General features: G+C 36.9%; 1 protein-coding gene across 1 annotated transcript; it reads left to right on the top strand.

Annotated features, from left to right (window-relative positions):
* Positions 1-394: 394 nt before the first annotated feature.
* Positions 395-7,625, top strand: LOC127647319 (polyserase-2-like). The gene is made up of 10 exons (XM_052131484.1): positions 395-565; positions 1,385-1,405; positions 1,599-1,761; positions 1,854-2,125; positions 2,652-2,797; positions 4,185-4,416; positions 6,048-6,189; positions 6,279-6,535; positions 6,694-6,794; positions 6,997-7,625. Exons 1-10 carry the CDS (start codon positions 517-519, stop codon positions 7,264-7,266), a joined length of 1,653 nt encoding a protein of 550 aa, XP_051987444.1. The 5' UTR covers positions 395-516; the 3' UTR covers positions 7,267-7,625.
* Positions 7,626-14,212: the final 6,587 nt, after the last annotated feature.

Here is a 14,212-nt window from a genome sequence, read left to right as displayed (position 1 = left end):
GGTATAAGATATTATGTGCTTTATTGAATTTGAAAAAAACTGACATTTTCTACTTGCCATTCTGTTAGAAACCTTTTCAAAGGCATGAAGGATTTCATTCCATTGATTGTTGCTTATCACTTTCAATGTATTACTTATGCACACAGAAATTCAAATACCTTAGAACACACCTTGTTTTTACTGAAGCTATGATGTTGCTGCATTGTTGTGACTGTCAACCTACAGTACTTTAAACCTGAGAAACCGGTTTTAAAGTCAACCAAAGATGTGTGCATGCAGATTTCTTTGTATAGAGCCAATTCCAATGAAATGTCATCTTCATATAATTTTGTCTTTTTATGCCTAAGATATTAGTTGAATGCTTAATAATGTGCAGTTGTGTTACAAAACTGGACTGTTTTCCATTGTTTATGTGTGCTGCGTCAGGCAACAATGAGAAAATGAGGAGGTGTGTAGACATCAGGTTGTAGGGGATATATAACATCAAATGCCAGCACTGAAGTTAAAACGATCAAGATGTTCAGGAGACTGAGTTTGGTCTTTGTGGTTGCTTTCCTTACCAAAGGTAAATGCATCTGTCTTTATATAATGCTATCTGCTTTAAAGTATTCTCATTTACTTATCACTGTAAATAAATAAATACAGTTTCTGTGGCTAACTGCTAAATAATTCAACAATGATTAGTATATAATACGATAATGAGATCGATTTAGTGCTGGCTTCATAGTTGTGTTTAACAGTTCTCTTATCAGTTTATTTGATATTATTTTCTGTCACATACATTATTATGCAGTATAAATATTAATATTAAATGTTAAATTGATTGAGATGGTAAAAAACCTTTGATACGTCATGTTCGAAAATGCTTACGATATCTGTTGCAAAATATACCGTGATTTAACATTTAAACAATAATTTTTTTTAAGTAAAAATAATTAAGAAACAAATCCTTTAAAATATGACATAAATCTGATTTATTTTTATTTTTATTTATTACAATTTATTTTAGCAATGATCAAGTCTGGTTTGCAAATTTTGAAAAATGCAATTATTTTCTAAGCATTTTAGATGCTTTATTTTCAGTGCTGCTTTAAATGTTAAAGGTGTATGATACTTTCATTGAATCATGCGCACAATTTAAATCTATTAGTTTATCAATGTATTTTTATGACATACAGTATATTTCAATTTTGACATTACAAATCATCTCTGGGATTATTTTATAATCAGAATTTTAAATATTAGATGATAAAGATCAGCTGTTAACAAATGGCTAAATCATTTTCCATACATAGCGTTGTAAAACAGAGGAAATGGCCTTTCCTTGTGAATAACTGAATCTGAATATGATCTGATTTCAACATCTTGTTCCATTTCTTTCTAGGGTGTGAATGCCAATTGAATGGTAAATTATTTCTCATCACATAATAATAGTATTGAGTAATTTAAAGTGATAAAATCATCTTGAACATCAACTTAAAGAGGAAGAAATAAATTCATATAGCTTTGGAACAACATAATGGGTATATTTTTGGGGTGAACTAACCCCGTAACATTTTCTGTGCCACTCAAAGTGTCATTTTCTTTCTTCTTGTAAGTGTGTGGCAGAGCCCCTCTCAACACAAGGATAGTAGGGGGACAGGATGCTCCTTCTGGTGCATGGCCGTGGCAGGTCAGTCTTCACAACACCAATGGACATTTCTGTGGTGGATCCCTCATCAACAGAGAATGGATTTTGACAGCAGCTCACTGCTTTCCAGGGTGACCCACACAATTAACTTTAATTCCAAGCACTGCATTAATAAGATATGTCTTTCTCCTCAATGTAAATGTTGTTCTGTCTCTCCTTTCAGTAACTCAGATCCTTCAAGGTTCACTGTGTATCTGGGCCGACAGAGTCAGGAACAACCCAATTCAAACGAGGTGTCCAGAAACATCTCCCAAGTCATACCACATCCACAATATGACGAACTATCTTACAACAATGACATGGCTCTGCTGCACCTCTCCTCACCTGTGAATTTCACGGCATACATCAAACCGGTCTGTCTTGCAGCAGATGGGAGCATATTCAACAATGGCTCTGACATGTGGGTTACTGGTTGGGGACACATTCATTCAAGTGGTAAGAACCAAGAGGAACCTAGCTCAAATCATCAGAATTTGTGGCAACTGATTACCACAAAAACAAATTTAAATAAAAAGCAAAAATTGAGGTTACAGTGAGGCACTTACAATGGAAGTGAATGGGGCCAATTTTTTGGAATCAGAAATGTGAAGCTTATAATTTTATAAAAGCACACATTAATTCTTCTGGTAAAACTGGTGCATCATTTGAGCTGGAAAGTTGTTTAAATTGTTATTTTTACAGCTGCCTTAGGGTTTGTGTTTGTTGACTTGTAGCAATTAAGTTGTAAAACTAGATATAACTAGTTGTGACCTTTATGTTTTGTGGCTATACTGTTGAAACAGTACTTTATTGTGAAACAAATGCATTATTCAAATATTTGTAAAAACAAAAATGTGATCTGGATAATATTCATAACATTAAAACAACATATTCGTAACTTGTATTACTAGATGACCAGTGTTGCAGCTGCGAGAGTAGATTGGAATTTTAACTGGGTACTTTTCATTCACTGTTTCCCCAGTACCCCTTCCTTCACCTCAAAACCTGCAGGAAGTGAATGTGCCTATAGTTGGAAACAGGAAGTGCAACTGCCTTTATGGAAATGCAAAGATAACAGACAACATGATGTGTGCTGGACTGTTGGGTGGTGGAAAAGATTCATGCCAGGTATCACTAGTTCATGGATTGAACTTGTTCATTTAGACACAGTGTGTTTTTATACCAATTATATAATCAAGCAAGCGTCAACACAAAATTGATACCATTAATAAAATGACAAGCAAAAAAGTATGTAATTACACACTAACTCAGGAGCTGAGATGAACCCAGATGTGGGAGTTTATTGCACTGAACACAGGAAAAGCAGGTAAGCAATGTGAGGAGAGTATTTGCATAAGGTACAAAGTCTTTGATCATACACTGAATGAAGGCAGAAGGCACAGATCCACAAATGGTTAATTCTAAACCAAAATGTGCCCAAACAGGCAACTTTATAAACTTTAGACAGGGTCAAAGGTTAGTCACTTTCATAAAGTGAGCAGCAGGTTTATATAGCAAGACATAAATGCACATTCATGTCAGAACCTGAATGTGCATTCATGAAATGCACATTCATGAAACCTGAGTTCTCATGTCAGGTTTCCAGCACATTCCAAGAGGTCCATTGTATAACAGGCAAGTTTCAAACTGGTGAGTAGATATGCAGTAAACTCAGGTTACGTTGACAGTCAGGTAACTAATAAACAGAAAATAAGATTTCCACTGCAGCAGAGCAAAAGGGAAGTACAAGGTACCTTCAACAAGGCCAAGTACTGACTGAGTGTGATTGTGGGGTTTAAGTGCAGGTCCAAACTAGCCGATAATGAGCTGCAGGTGTGCCTGATCGAGTGATGGTGAGGGAGAGCCAGTGTGCTCTTAAAATGTGCTCAAGGTAGTAACATTAGCATTATCATTAGCATTATTATTTACAAAGTTGACTGAAAAATGTGATGATATTTAGTTATGTTTGCCATAGAGCTGTTCAGGTTGTAGTCCAGAAACCTGGAAGAGAATTTGCAATGGGTTGCCTCTGGATTTTCCTATTTTTACAATATCAAGTTTTGGATTTATGAGGAAAATAATGTTCTGAAAGCTGCTATTTAAAAAAAAAAAAAAAAAACGGTTTTTCCAATACGGTTTCAAATTTCACTAATGTACAAGTGTGTCATTTATGCTGTAGAACAAAACATCAGTGTGTCTTAAAGTAATGTTTACCACAGACCTTATTTTACTCATAAATCCCATACTGCCATTATAAAACCCCACTGGAAAATCCAGAGGGAACCCATGGCGAATTAACCCTCCAGGTTTGTCTACAAACTGACATAAATTGACAAAATTGAACTAATAATATATATATATATATATATATATATATATATATATATATTAACAATTTAACATTTGTAGCTAACATCTAGAACACACTGAATGAAGAAGTGACTACATGTTTTCTTAGGTAGTGATTATCTGAAAAAGAAATAAAAAATGTTGTTTCTTCTTTGTCACTGTACAGGGTGATTCTGGAGGTCCGATGGTCATCAAGCAGGGCCCTGTTTGGATTCAGGCTGGTGTTGTGAGTTGGGGTAATGGTTGTGCTCTGCCTGAGTACCCTGGTATTTATGCCAGAGTTTCTAACTACCAGTCGTGGATCAGCTCGTACACTGGAGCAAATCAGACTGGTTTCATCCGTTCAACCTCCATCTTCCCTGAAGAGGATGAGAATGTGACCTGTACCACTCCAACACGTATGTTAGTTACCATGACCAAGTAAAACAAAATGGACCTTTGAAATTGTCCTACAAAGTCACCTGCTTAACAAACAGTATTCTCTCATAAATTCTTTGCTAAGAACAACACAGGTTCTCACGTGAACAAGTGGTGCACTGTGAATGAGCTATTCTCATGCACTAATTTCACTGAAAAATTACTTAATTTTCATCTTATGCCTTCAGAAAATTTGGGGTTGTAGTTCATGCAACTCATGTGTCATATTCCAATTCCAAAAAAGTTGGGACAGTATGAAAAATGCTAACAAAAACAAATATGTGTGATTTGTAAATTATATTCACCTTTTGCTATATTGAAAGCACCTACACATTATATGAAATTTTACTTTGTGAATTTCATACTTTTTTGAAAATGTACATTAATTTCAAATCAGATGATTGCAACATGCTCCAAAAACTCATACCAGTTGAAATAACAAGGTGATGTGAAACAGGAGATGTTAAACAGGTGAGGCAATCGTGTCAGAGGACTGTATACAGTACCTCCAAAAACAGCCTAGTCCTTCAAGAGCAAGGATAGTTCAAGATTTAGAATATAATCCAGCACTTTGAGAACAATGTTCCTCAAAGACAAATTGGAAGGATTTTGGGCATTTCACCCGCTACAATGCGCAATATAGTTAAAAGATTCAAGGAATCTGGTCAAATCTCGGTGCGTAAAGGGCAAGACGAAAACCACTTCTGAATGCACGTGATCTCTGATAACATCACTGTCTTAAAAAAGGTAATTCATCTGTAACGGATATCATGAACATGGGCTTGGGATTACTTTAGTAAACCTTTGTTAGACTTTACTATGCAAAGCAGAAGCCCTACATCAACACTGTCCAGAAGCGCTGCTGACTTCTCTGGGCTTGGGCTCATGTTAGATGGAAAGCAGAACAGTGGAACCATGTTTTTTGTGTGACAAGTCCACATTTCAAATAGTTTTTGAAAAACACAGCCTGCGTGATCTGCGAACATCCAAGCTGTTATTAGCTTCAGGTCCAAAAGCCATTGTCTGTATGGACCAGATGTGTCAGTGCAGTACAAATTTTGGAGCAACATATATTCCCATCAAGCACATCTTTTCCAGGGATGTCCCGGCATCCACGCACAACTCACCACGTGCCCCACCGAGAGCAAGAATCACATTATAGCGATCGCGAGGTTACCCCGTGCCAATTTGGTTGCTTAGAAGACCCGGCTGGAGTCACTCAGCACGCCCTGGGATTCCAACTAGCGGACTTCAGGGGTGATAGCCAGCGTCTTTATTAGCATTTTTCATAATGTCCCAAATATTTCTAAATTGGGGTTGTACTTATATGATACTTTTGCATCAGTTTGAAGCTTTAAAATGAATCATTATCCATTATCATTGTATTGAAAAGATAGACTGGGATATTCACTAAAATTTCTCCTTCTGCAGAAGAAAGATACAAGAACTTACCCTTTAATTCCTGACTTAATTTGTTTAGTCTCAGTCTATGGTTAGCCTCAGATGCCACATTATTAAAAGCTGTAATGATTTGGGAATTTAAAGTAATCTACACTATGAGCACACACATTTATTCACAATCTCTTTCTTCCTCTCTCTCTTTTCTCTCCAGCACTATTGTGTGAAAGAAAGCGTAACAGTTTGTCTGGTGTATGGCCATGGATGGCTAGTCTAAAGTATTACGGTTATAATGCATGCATGGGAACTTTGGTCTCTCCAAACTTTGTCATGACCACTGCTAGCTGCTTTTCCAGGTAATCTTTTTTTTTCTCTTTTCTTTTATTTCAAAATCTAATCTCTGACTTGTGCACTGACATACAACACTTTACACCTTACTCTTCAGATCCATGGATCCATATGAATGGACAGTGGTCCTCGGTTTTGTCCCATGGGACTGCTCCAGCTCCCTGGAGGTGTCTGTTAACGTGGCAAATATCGTTTACGACCATTCTTCAGGCAACAATGTGGCACTTGTGGAACTGGCTATTACACCAGAACTCTCAGATTACATTAATATTGTAAATGTTGACATGTATAATTTAGATTTTGGCCCAGGTTCTCAATGTACAGTGGTTGGTTGGAACACAGGTAATGAAACATGTGAGTCCATGTGTGTGTGTGTGTGTGTGTGTCTACTGAATATTTAACATGAAAAATCACATATTATTCAGATTTATTGAAACTTAGACATTATTATTCAATTCCATTTCAAGAATAATAATTTTCTTTCTTCCTGATTTGTTTTCTTTTCTCCAAAGCTAAACAATTTCTTCAGGAATTTCAGACCAGCATTGTAGACTGCGGTCCTTTCACTGATCCTTCCCTCCACATCTGCACAGAGCCTTTGGACATACAGCAGGTATCTGCATAATAATGTGGAAGACCTTCAAGCTTGTATTTTTTATTTGGCCCCAGTGAAACCAAAACATTTAGATTTTTCATATTGAAATGAACATGAGTATGTGCACAGATCCCCTTTTTCTGTATTTATCCAAATTATAATGCCACTGAAGTTTGAGTTTTGAAGTTTGTAAAAGTTTCTCCCTCTCTCTTATGCTAAGGAGGATGAAGGAAGTCCTCTGCTGTGTCGAATGGGTGACACGTGGTTTCAGACTGGTTTCTTGGCTTTGGGGCACAGTAATGTATTTAACATCAACCCGGCATCCAATGGCCATACAGCATTCATCAGAACATCTCCCATCAGCTCCTTCCTGACTAACACTCTCTACAACGTGCCATCCATTTTTGATGGGGCAGAGTCATTCTCACCTCTCTCTCTCACCTGCATCCTTCTGCTCTCTTTGCCAGCACTCCTCCAAGCCTTTATTTGAAGCTTTGATCCCTGTCAAATTATCACTGACAAACTACTGACACAGGCTGCCTAGAGCTAAAGAATAAATTACAGAATTGTAAAATTTTACTGAATTTTGCAATGTAAAATAACTCTTAGATTAGAAATGTAGCTACTGAGGTAAAAAAAAAAAAAAAAAAAAAGGGAATCTTAAATAAGACAATAGTACAATAAATGAATAAAAAAGTAATTACAAGGTGTATATTCTATTATGCAAACTATGTTAAGTTGTACTGTCATCTTTTTTTCTCAGCTTTCCTGTCATTACATTGTGTAATCTACATTCCACAACAAATGTATGAAAAATGGTCTAATCTAATAAAATAATAATGAATTGATGTTCATGACAATCTATTTCAGCACAAACATATATTTAAATATTTTTATATATTTTCACATAAATTACTCTCTTACTGCCAATCTGTCTTCTATCATTTTTATTACCAAATATGTTTTCATTACAATTAAAATGGATCTACCAAGATCAACTATACCTTCACAAATACAGGTTTCACTCTCATCATATTTATTTAGGCCTATTTTGCTGTGACATAAAATGTTACATTACAAGACCAAATTTAACATATACACATTTAGACTTTAGTCTAAAAGTCTTTTGTCAAAGGTTACAAGTTTCCAAATTTTTTGTGATTAATTATTTTCTGTTTGAATGTTTTTCATGTTATTATCAGCCTTATGACACATTGTTTTCATCTCAGGTATGGGTAAAACAAGTTTGGTTACAACGAAAGAATGATGAGAATTGTGTAGGCGTCAGTCTCTAGTTTATCCACATTTTCCATATACATGGAACTTTTTGAATATCAGCCTCTTATCTGTAACTAAAGCTACTTGAAGGTAAAATAAAAATAAAAAATGTAAATAACAGTTCACAAAAGTAACTGTTATTAAATACAGTGCTGTGGAAAACTATTTGCCCCCAACCTGATTTATACTGTTTTTATGTATTTTGCAAACTAAATTGTTTAAGATCTTCAATCCAGATATAACATAAAACAACCTGAGAATACACAAAATACAGTTTTCAACAGAGCCGGACAGTAACGGAGTACATTTACTTGAGTACAGTACTTAAGTACAATTTTGAGGGATCTGTACTTTACTCAAGTATAATTTTTGGGGAGTACTCATGACTTTACTCAAGTACATTTGAGAGGCAAATATTGTACTCTTTACTCCACTACATTTCTAGCCATAACCGTGAGTACCCGTTACTTCTTCTAAAAAATAAAAATAAAAAATAAAGGAAAAAAGAAAAATCTCGGAAACCCTCAATTTGTTGTTTCCCTCTCAAACGTGATTGGATTGTGCAGGCGCCACTGATTGGGACAGCCTATCAGCAATCACCTTCAGTTTTCCGCCAAAGTCAACTCCATGGTCAGATTTATTTAGAGATGGACGAAACAATGGATGAAGATGCAGCAGGTCCATCCCGTGAATGTGCCAACCCGTGGCCCCACCTCGCCAGACTATTTCAATTTTCTGAACAATTGTCTGATAGTTTTCGCTTCAAGTGTTTGCTGTGTTTGCCAAAACAGAACTTCATCACCGCCTACAAAAATTCATCCTCCAACTTGCGGAAGCATGTCAAGGTACGTACATTAAAATAAACTTCCTTACATTTCTAAGCTAGATTCTACTAGCTACAGAAAAGTGCACTAAATGATTGGCTAGCTGCGATAATGCAGCTTTTACATTCTCGGTTACGTTCGAGTAACGTTAGTCGAAGCCACATGCACCCGCCAATTTGCCAGCTGTAGCTAGACATTCAGATGGCTAACTTTGGCCTGACAATAGCATAAGCTGAGGCAAGCTAATCGTGTAACATAGATAATCATCTGAAGTCCTTTCAGATTCATGTTTTGATGCCCCTGACAAATAGAGAGAGCATACAATGTATATTTTCTAGTCTGAGCTCGAGTACGAAATGTCTTTTTTACCATACAAAAAATGTAAAAGCCTAATTAGTTCAGTCGTAGGCTTTGCTAGTTGCAAGCAGGGCATTTCAGCTCACTTATTTCACGAGAGCGAATAACTAGAGCAAGCCCTACAGGGGCTATTTGTTTTTTTAAAAAAAAAATAAGTTCAGCTGGCCTAGACAGGATTACAATAGTGTTTGTTGAACTGTAAGGCTTAAATGCCTATTCAAGTGGGGGAACGCTCTTGAGTGTACTTATACCTGTCTTGTTATACCACAAAAAATTGCTGTAGCCTACAATTGTATTTAAATACATGAGAGATATGCTACCCAAAGTCTTGTATTTGCCTGACCTAATATTGCAGCACTTGTTAGAATGTCAGAAGCACCTAAATACTTGGCTGGTCCACGTAAATTAAAGTTAGTTGCACCAGTAAAACCAATTTAAAAAGTTAGTCTGGAGCCATTGGAAAATTATGAACAACCAGCACTTCATAATTAACCCTCTGGTCCTCTTCGGTCAAAAATGCGCGTACACACACACACAAATAATTATTGTGTTTGCTCTTATTTTAGCCTAATAGGTGTTCCTGATATCTGTTGCATATGCAACACTACATAAAATAATTACAGTTTGTATGTATATAGTTAAAATAATATTTATTATTATTATTACATTTCTATTACACTTTTTTTAACCTACAGTTTGATAATGATTGTTTGCTGTTATGTTATTTTATTATGTTTTTACTGTTAGATCATAATTGCTGTTCCCTTCTGAAGTTGTATTACCATTTATAGAATTAAACTGAATAAAATACCAATTAATTGCAAAATGTCTGTATAAAGTGTTTTGAATTATCACTATCCATCCCTTATTTTGTTAGATTTTTTAATTATCAAATACTGAGTAACAAAAATGCTTGCATTGTGTTCCCTTTCTAACCAAATGTTATTGTTTGATTGTAATCACAATGCAAAACCTGATACTTATCTAACATAAATATCAAAAAGTAGTCTTTTAGAATGTCTAAAAATATATATATATATACATACACACACATATGGGGGCAGTGGTGGCTCAGTGGTTGAGGCTCAGGGTTACTGACCAGAAGGTCGGGGGTTCAAGCCCCAGCACCACCAAGATGCCACTGTTGGGCCCTTGAGCAAGGCACTTAACTCCAGGTTGCTCTGGTGGGATTGTCCCTGTAATAAGTGCACTGTAAGTCGCTTTGGATAAAAGCGTCTGCCAAATGCATAAATGTAAATATATATATATAAAAAAAAAAAAACTAATAAAATTGAGAAATCATGTCTAAAAAAAAAAAACAAGGCGAATTAAAAAGCCTCTCTATGTATTTATATAGGGAGCTATAGTATAGTCTATGGGCGGTTACAGGACATTACACACATTTATATTTTTTAACACCACTGGATGGTGCTTTTCTCACTTCAAAATTATTTTTTTTTAAAGGCCTGCACTGTATTTTTTATGTGAAATGTTGCATTTATTAAAAAAAATTAAAACATATATTAATTCTAATGGAAAAAATAGCTCATAAAAATTGTATAATTATTGCATAGTAACATAGAAATCTTTAACAATTCAAAATAATAATCAAAAAATATTATTGAACAAGAATATATTACATTGGTTTTCCTGGGGAAAAAAAGTTACATTTTAAGGCTTCGGTCACTTTAGACAGGGAAGAAGCCAAGTGTGACCCCTAAACGAAGAGGACCAGAGGGTTAATAATACTGCTATGTACACTACATGATGGGTATCTTTTCTAATATTTATTAGTTTATGTAAACTGAAATATTATACTGTGTTTTACAGAGAAGGCATGAGACACATCTGGAGGAATACTGTCTACTGACTTCAACAGCCTGCAAGAGGCCATCAGAAGGTGGAACAGGCTTCAAGGCGAAGCAACTGAAGCTGCTGGAGACCAAGCAGGTGTCTCAGAAGACGGTTGATCGGGCTATTCTCCGCTTCATCGTTCAAGGTCTCCAGCCCTTCTCCCTGGTTGAGAAATCATCCTTCCAAGACCTTATTGTAGAATTACAACCGAGTAGTGCCGTCATGTCCCGCACAACTGTGCGGCGCAAGATTAATTCAGCTACATCTAAAATGAAAGAACGTCTCAAGAACGAAATGAAAAAGGTACCATACATTGCCACCACTACTGATTGTTGGACGGCCAGGAGAAGGAGCTTTTTAGGTGTAACAGCCCACTGGCTCGATCCTTGCAGTTTTGAACGCCGTTCAGTTGCCCTTGCTTGCCGTCAACTAAGGGGCTCCCACACATTCGATGCCTTGGCAGCTGTTTTGACCGACATTCATGCAGAGTATGAAATAAGTCTAAAGGTTGTTAGAACTACAACAGACAATGGGTCGAATTTCGTCAAAGCGTTCCGTGTCTTTGGTCAGCAGGACGAAAATAACAATGAAGAGTTAGTTGCAGAAGGCACAATCGAAGAAGTAGTAGGAGAAGATTGTGATGCATCTGATGATGAAGAGGAGGTGGAATTCATGGATGTGGAAGCCATTCTGGAGGAAGATGATGGGCTTCAGTATCAGCTGCCGAAACATCATCGGTGTGCATGCCACTTACTAAATTTAGTTTCCACAGTCGATGTTGATCGGGCTAATAAGACAGAAGCTTACAAGAAATTGTCCAGATCAGCCTTTTCAAAGTGTCAGGCACTCTGGAATAAAGCATCAAGGTCTCCTCAAAATGCAGAGCTTATAGAGAAACACTGTAAGCTTCACTTTGTACAGCCTAATTCAACTCGATGGAACTCCTCTTTCATGGCCGTGGAACGTGTGGTCAGAATCATTAGAGACCAAGGAGAGGGGTCTGTGAGAACGGTCTGTGCTGCACTCAATGTTCCAATGTAAGTAGCTTATGTTAATGTATAATTGTGTTCTTATTTTGTTAATGCTTACCACATTATCTGCTGTTGGTACATAAACAAATAAATAAACGTCCAGCATTGCACAGTGGTTCTGTATACATTTTGTTGAAATATGTGTTTGTTTATTTTCTTCTGTTTCTATTAGGTACAGTCCGGCTGACATAGCCTTTTTAGGGGAATATGTCACCACCATGAGTCCAGTTGCGAAGTCCTTGAACATACTACAAGGAGAAGTCAACATTCAGATGGGCTGGCTGCTCCCGACAATCACCACCCTCACAACCAAACTTGAAAAGTCCAGACCGTCACTCAGATTTTGCAAGCCACTTGTTGATGCTCTTCTTGAAGGTTTGAGGAAGCGGTTTGAGAGCATGATGTCAGAGCCAGAGCTAATTGCAGCAGCCATTCTCGTTCCAAGGTTCAAAACCTCCTGGACCAGCAATGACACAGTCCTACAGCTTGGTAAGGAAAATTTTTTTTGTTTTTTGTTTGTTTTCTTATTTTTTCAAAAACCTTTACATCCAACAATGATTCTATGCAGTTGTACAATTACAGAGTAATAATAACAAAAATATGTGTTTGTTGGTGTGATTCTGTGTTTCTAATCAAGGCCTTAGTTACATCAAGGAACATCTGCCAGAACACGATGAAGGTCTTCGGTCTCCTGATACCACATCAACCTCTTCTGATGAAGATGACTTCTTCTCCAATGTCAAGCAGACTCATTCCCATGAGATAAGTAAGCAACTTGATGTATACCTAGCCGCTACAGCTGAAGGAGTGAATACACTGGCCCCTATCCAGCTGTGCGTAACCTCTCACTAAAGCTCAACACAGCCCTGCCAGCTTCAGCAGCGTGTGAAAGGCTTTTTAGCATAGCAGGTTTTCTTTTCACCCCAAGAAGGGGATCAATTCATTCACAGAATTTTGAGAACCAACTTCTTCTCAAGTTGAACAAGGACTTCATGACATTTGATTGAATTGAAGTACAGTACACACACACACACACACACACACACACACACACACACACAGTTGTCACACATAGATTGTGTGTGAGAGAATGGTGTTATTCAGCTGAAAGTATTTTCTCCTGCCTTTGCCTGTATGTCAATGTCCTTCTTTGTACGCTGACCTAAACACAGCTGATTTTCTTTAATCATTATTTTCTCTTCTTTGCTCTATGCTGCGTGTATAACACGGTCAGGTTCAAATGTGGGTACAAAAAATCCATTAAAACTCTAGCAGAGGTTTGTCAGAGCGTTGCCATTGTGCTATTGCCTTGTGGGCCGTTTCCGCGGCCGTTACAAGTGATAAATATTAAATAAAGCAACATGGTAAAAAGATGAAAATGACTTTATTTTACTTTCAATTCCTTTTACATTCTCCAAGGTATTAACATTTTTCATAACTCCATGTAGGACATTTCTGTGCATAAATGTAAGCACTGTGGCAGTAGACTAGTAATGCAATATTTAGAAAATCTACTCTTGTACTCTTGATACTCAAGTACTTTTAAAAACAAGTACTTAAGTACTTTTACTTAAGTAGACATCTGACTGTAGTACTTGTACTTGAGTAAAATTTTGCAAGGGGTATCTGTACTTTTACTCAAGTAATGAAGCTGTGTACTCTGTCCGCCTCTGGTTTTCAACTATTTTTTTTTTCATTGAAGCAAAAAAGTTATCCAACACCTATATAACCCATGTGAAAAACTAACTGCCCCCTTCAACTTAATTGCTGGCTATGCCACTTTTAGCAGCAACACTGCAACATAATGCTTCCAATAACTTGAGATCAGTCTTTCACAACGCTGTGCTGGGATTTTGGCCCACTCTTCTTTGCAGAACTGCTTTAGTTCAGCCACATTGGAGGGTTTGAGCATGAACTGCCCATTTAATGTCCTGTCACAGCATCTCGATTGGGTTCAAGTCAGGACTTAGACTAGGCCACTCCAAATTTTTTATTTAGCTTCTTTTGAGCCATTAAGAGGTGGACATACTCCTATGCTTTGGAGCATTGTCTTGCTGCATAATCCAGTTGCGCTTGAGCGTCAACTCCCAGC

Source organism: Xyrauchen texanus, chromosome 8 (assembly GCF_025860055.1).
Source record: "Xyrauchen texanus isolate HMW12.3.18 chromosome 8, RBS_HiC_50CHRs, whole genome shotgun sequence".
NCBI lineage: Eukaryota > Metazoa > Chordata > Actinopteri > Cypriniformes > Catostomidae > Xyrauchen > Xyrauchen texanus.
Note: the sequence above shows the minus strand (reverse complement) of the source record. Positions and strands in the feature narration are given on the sequence as shown.

What these genes read in the sequence shown, in the direction of transcription:
- LOC127647319 (XM_052131484.1), top strand. Translation starts at nt 517, where the DNA reads ATGTTCAGGAGACTGAGTTTGGTCTTTGTGGTTGCTTTCCTTACCAAA. An exon ending in GCAGCTCACTGCTTTCCAGG is followed by an intron (nt 1,762 to 1,853) that starts GTGACCCACACA and finishes CTCTCCTTTCAG; the next exon opens with TAACTCAGATCCTTCAAGGT. An exon ending in AGCCTTTGGACATACAGCAG is followed by an intron (nt 6,795 to 6,996) that starts GTATCTGCATAA and finishes TCTTATGCTAAG; the next exon opens with GAGGATGAAGGAAGTCCTCT.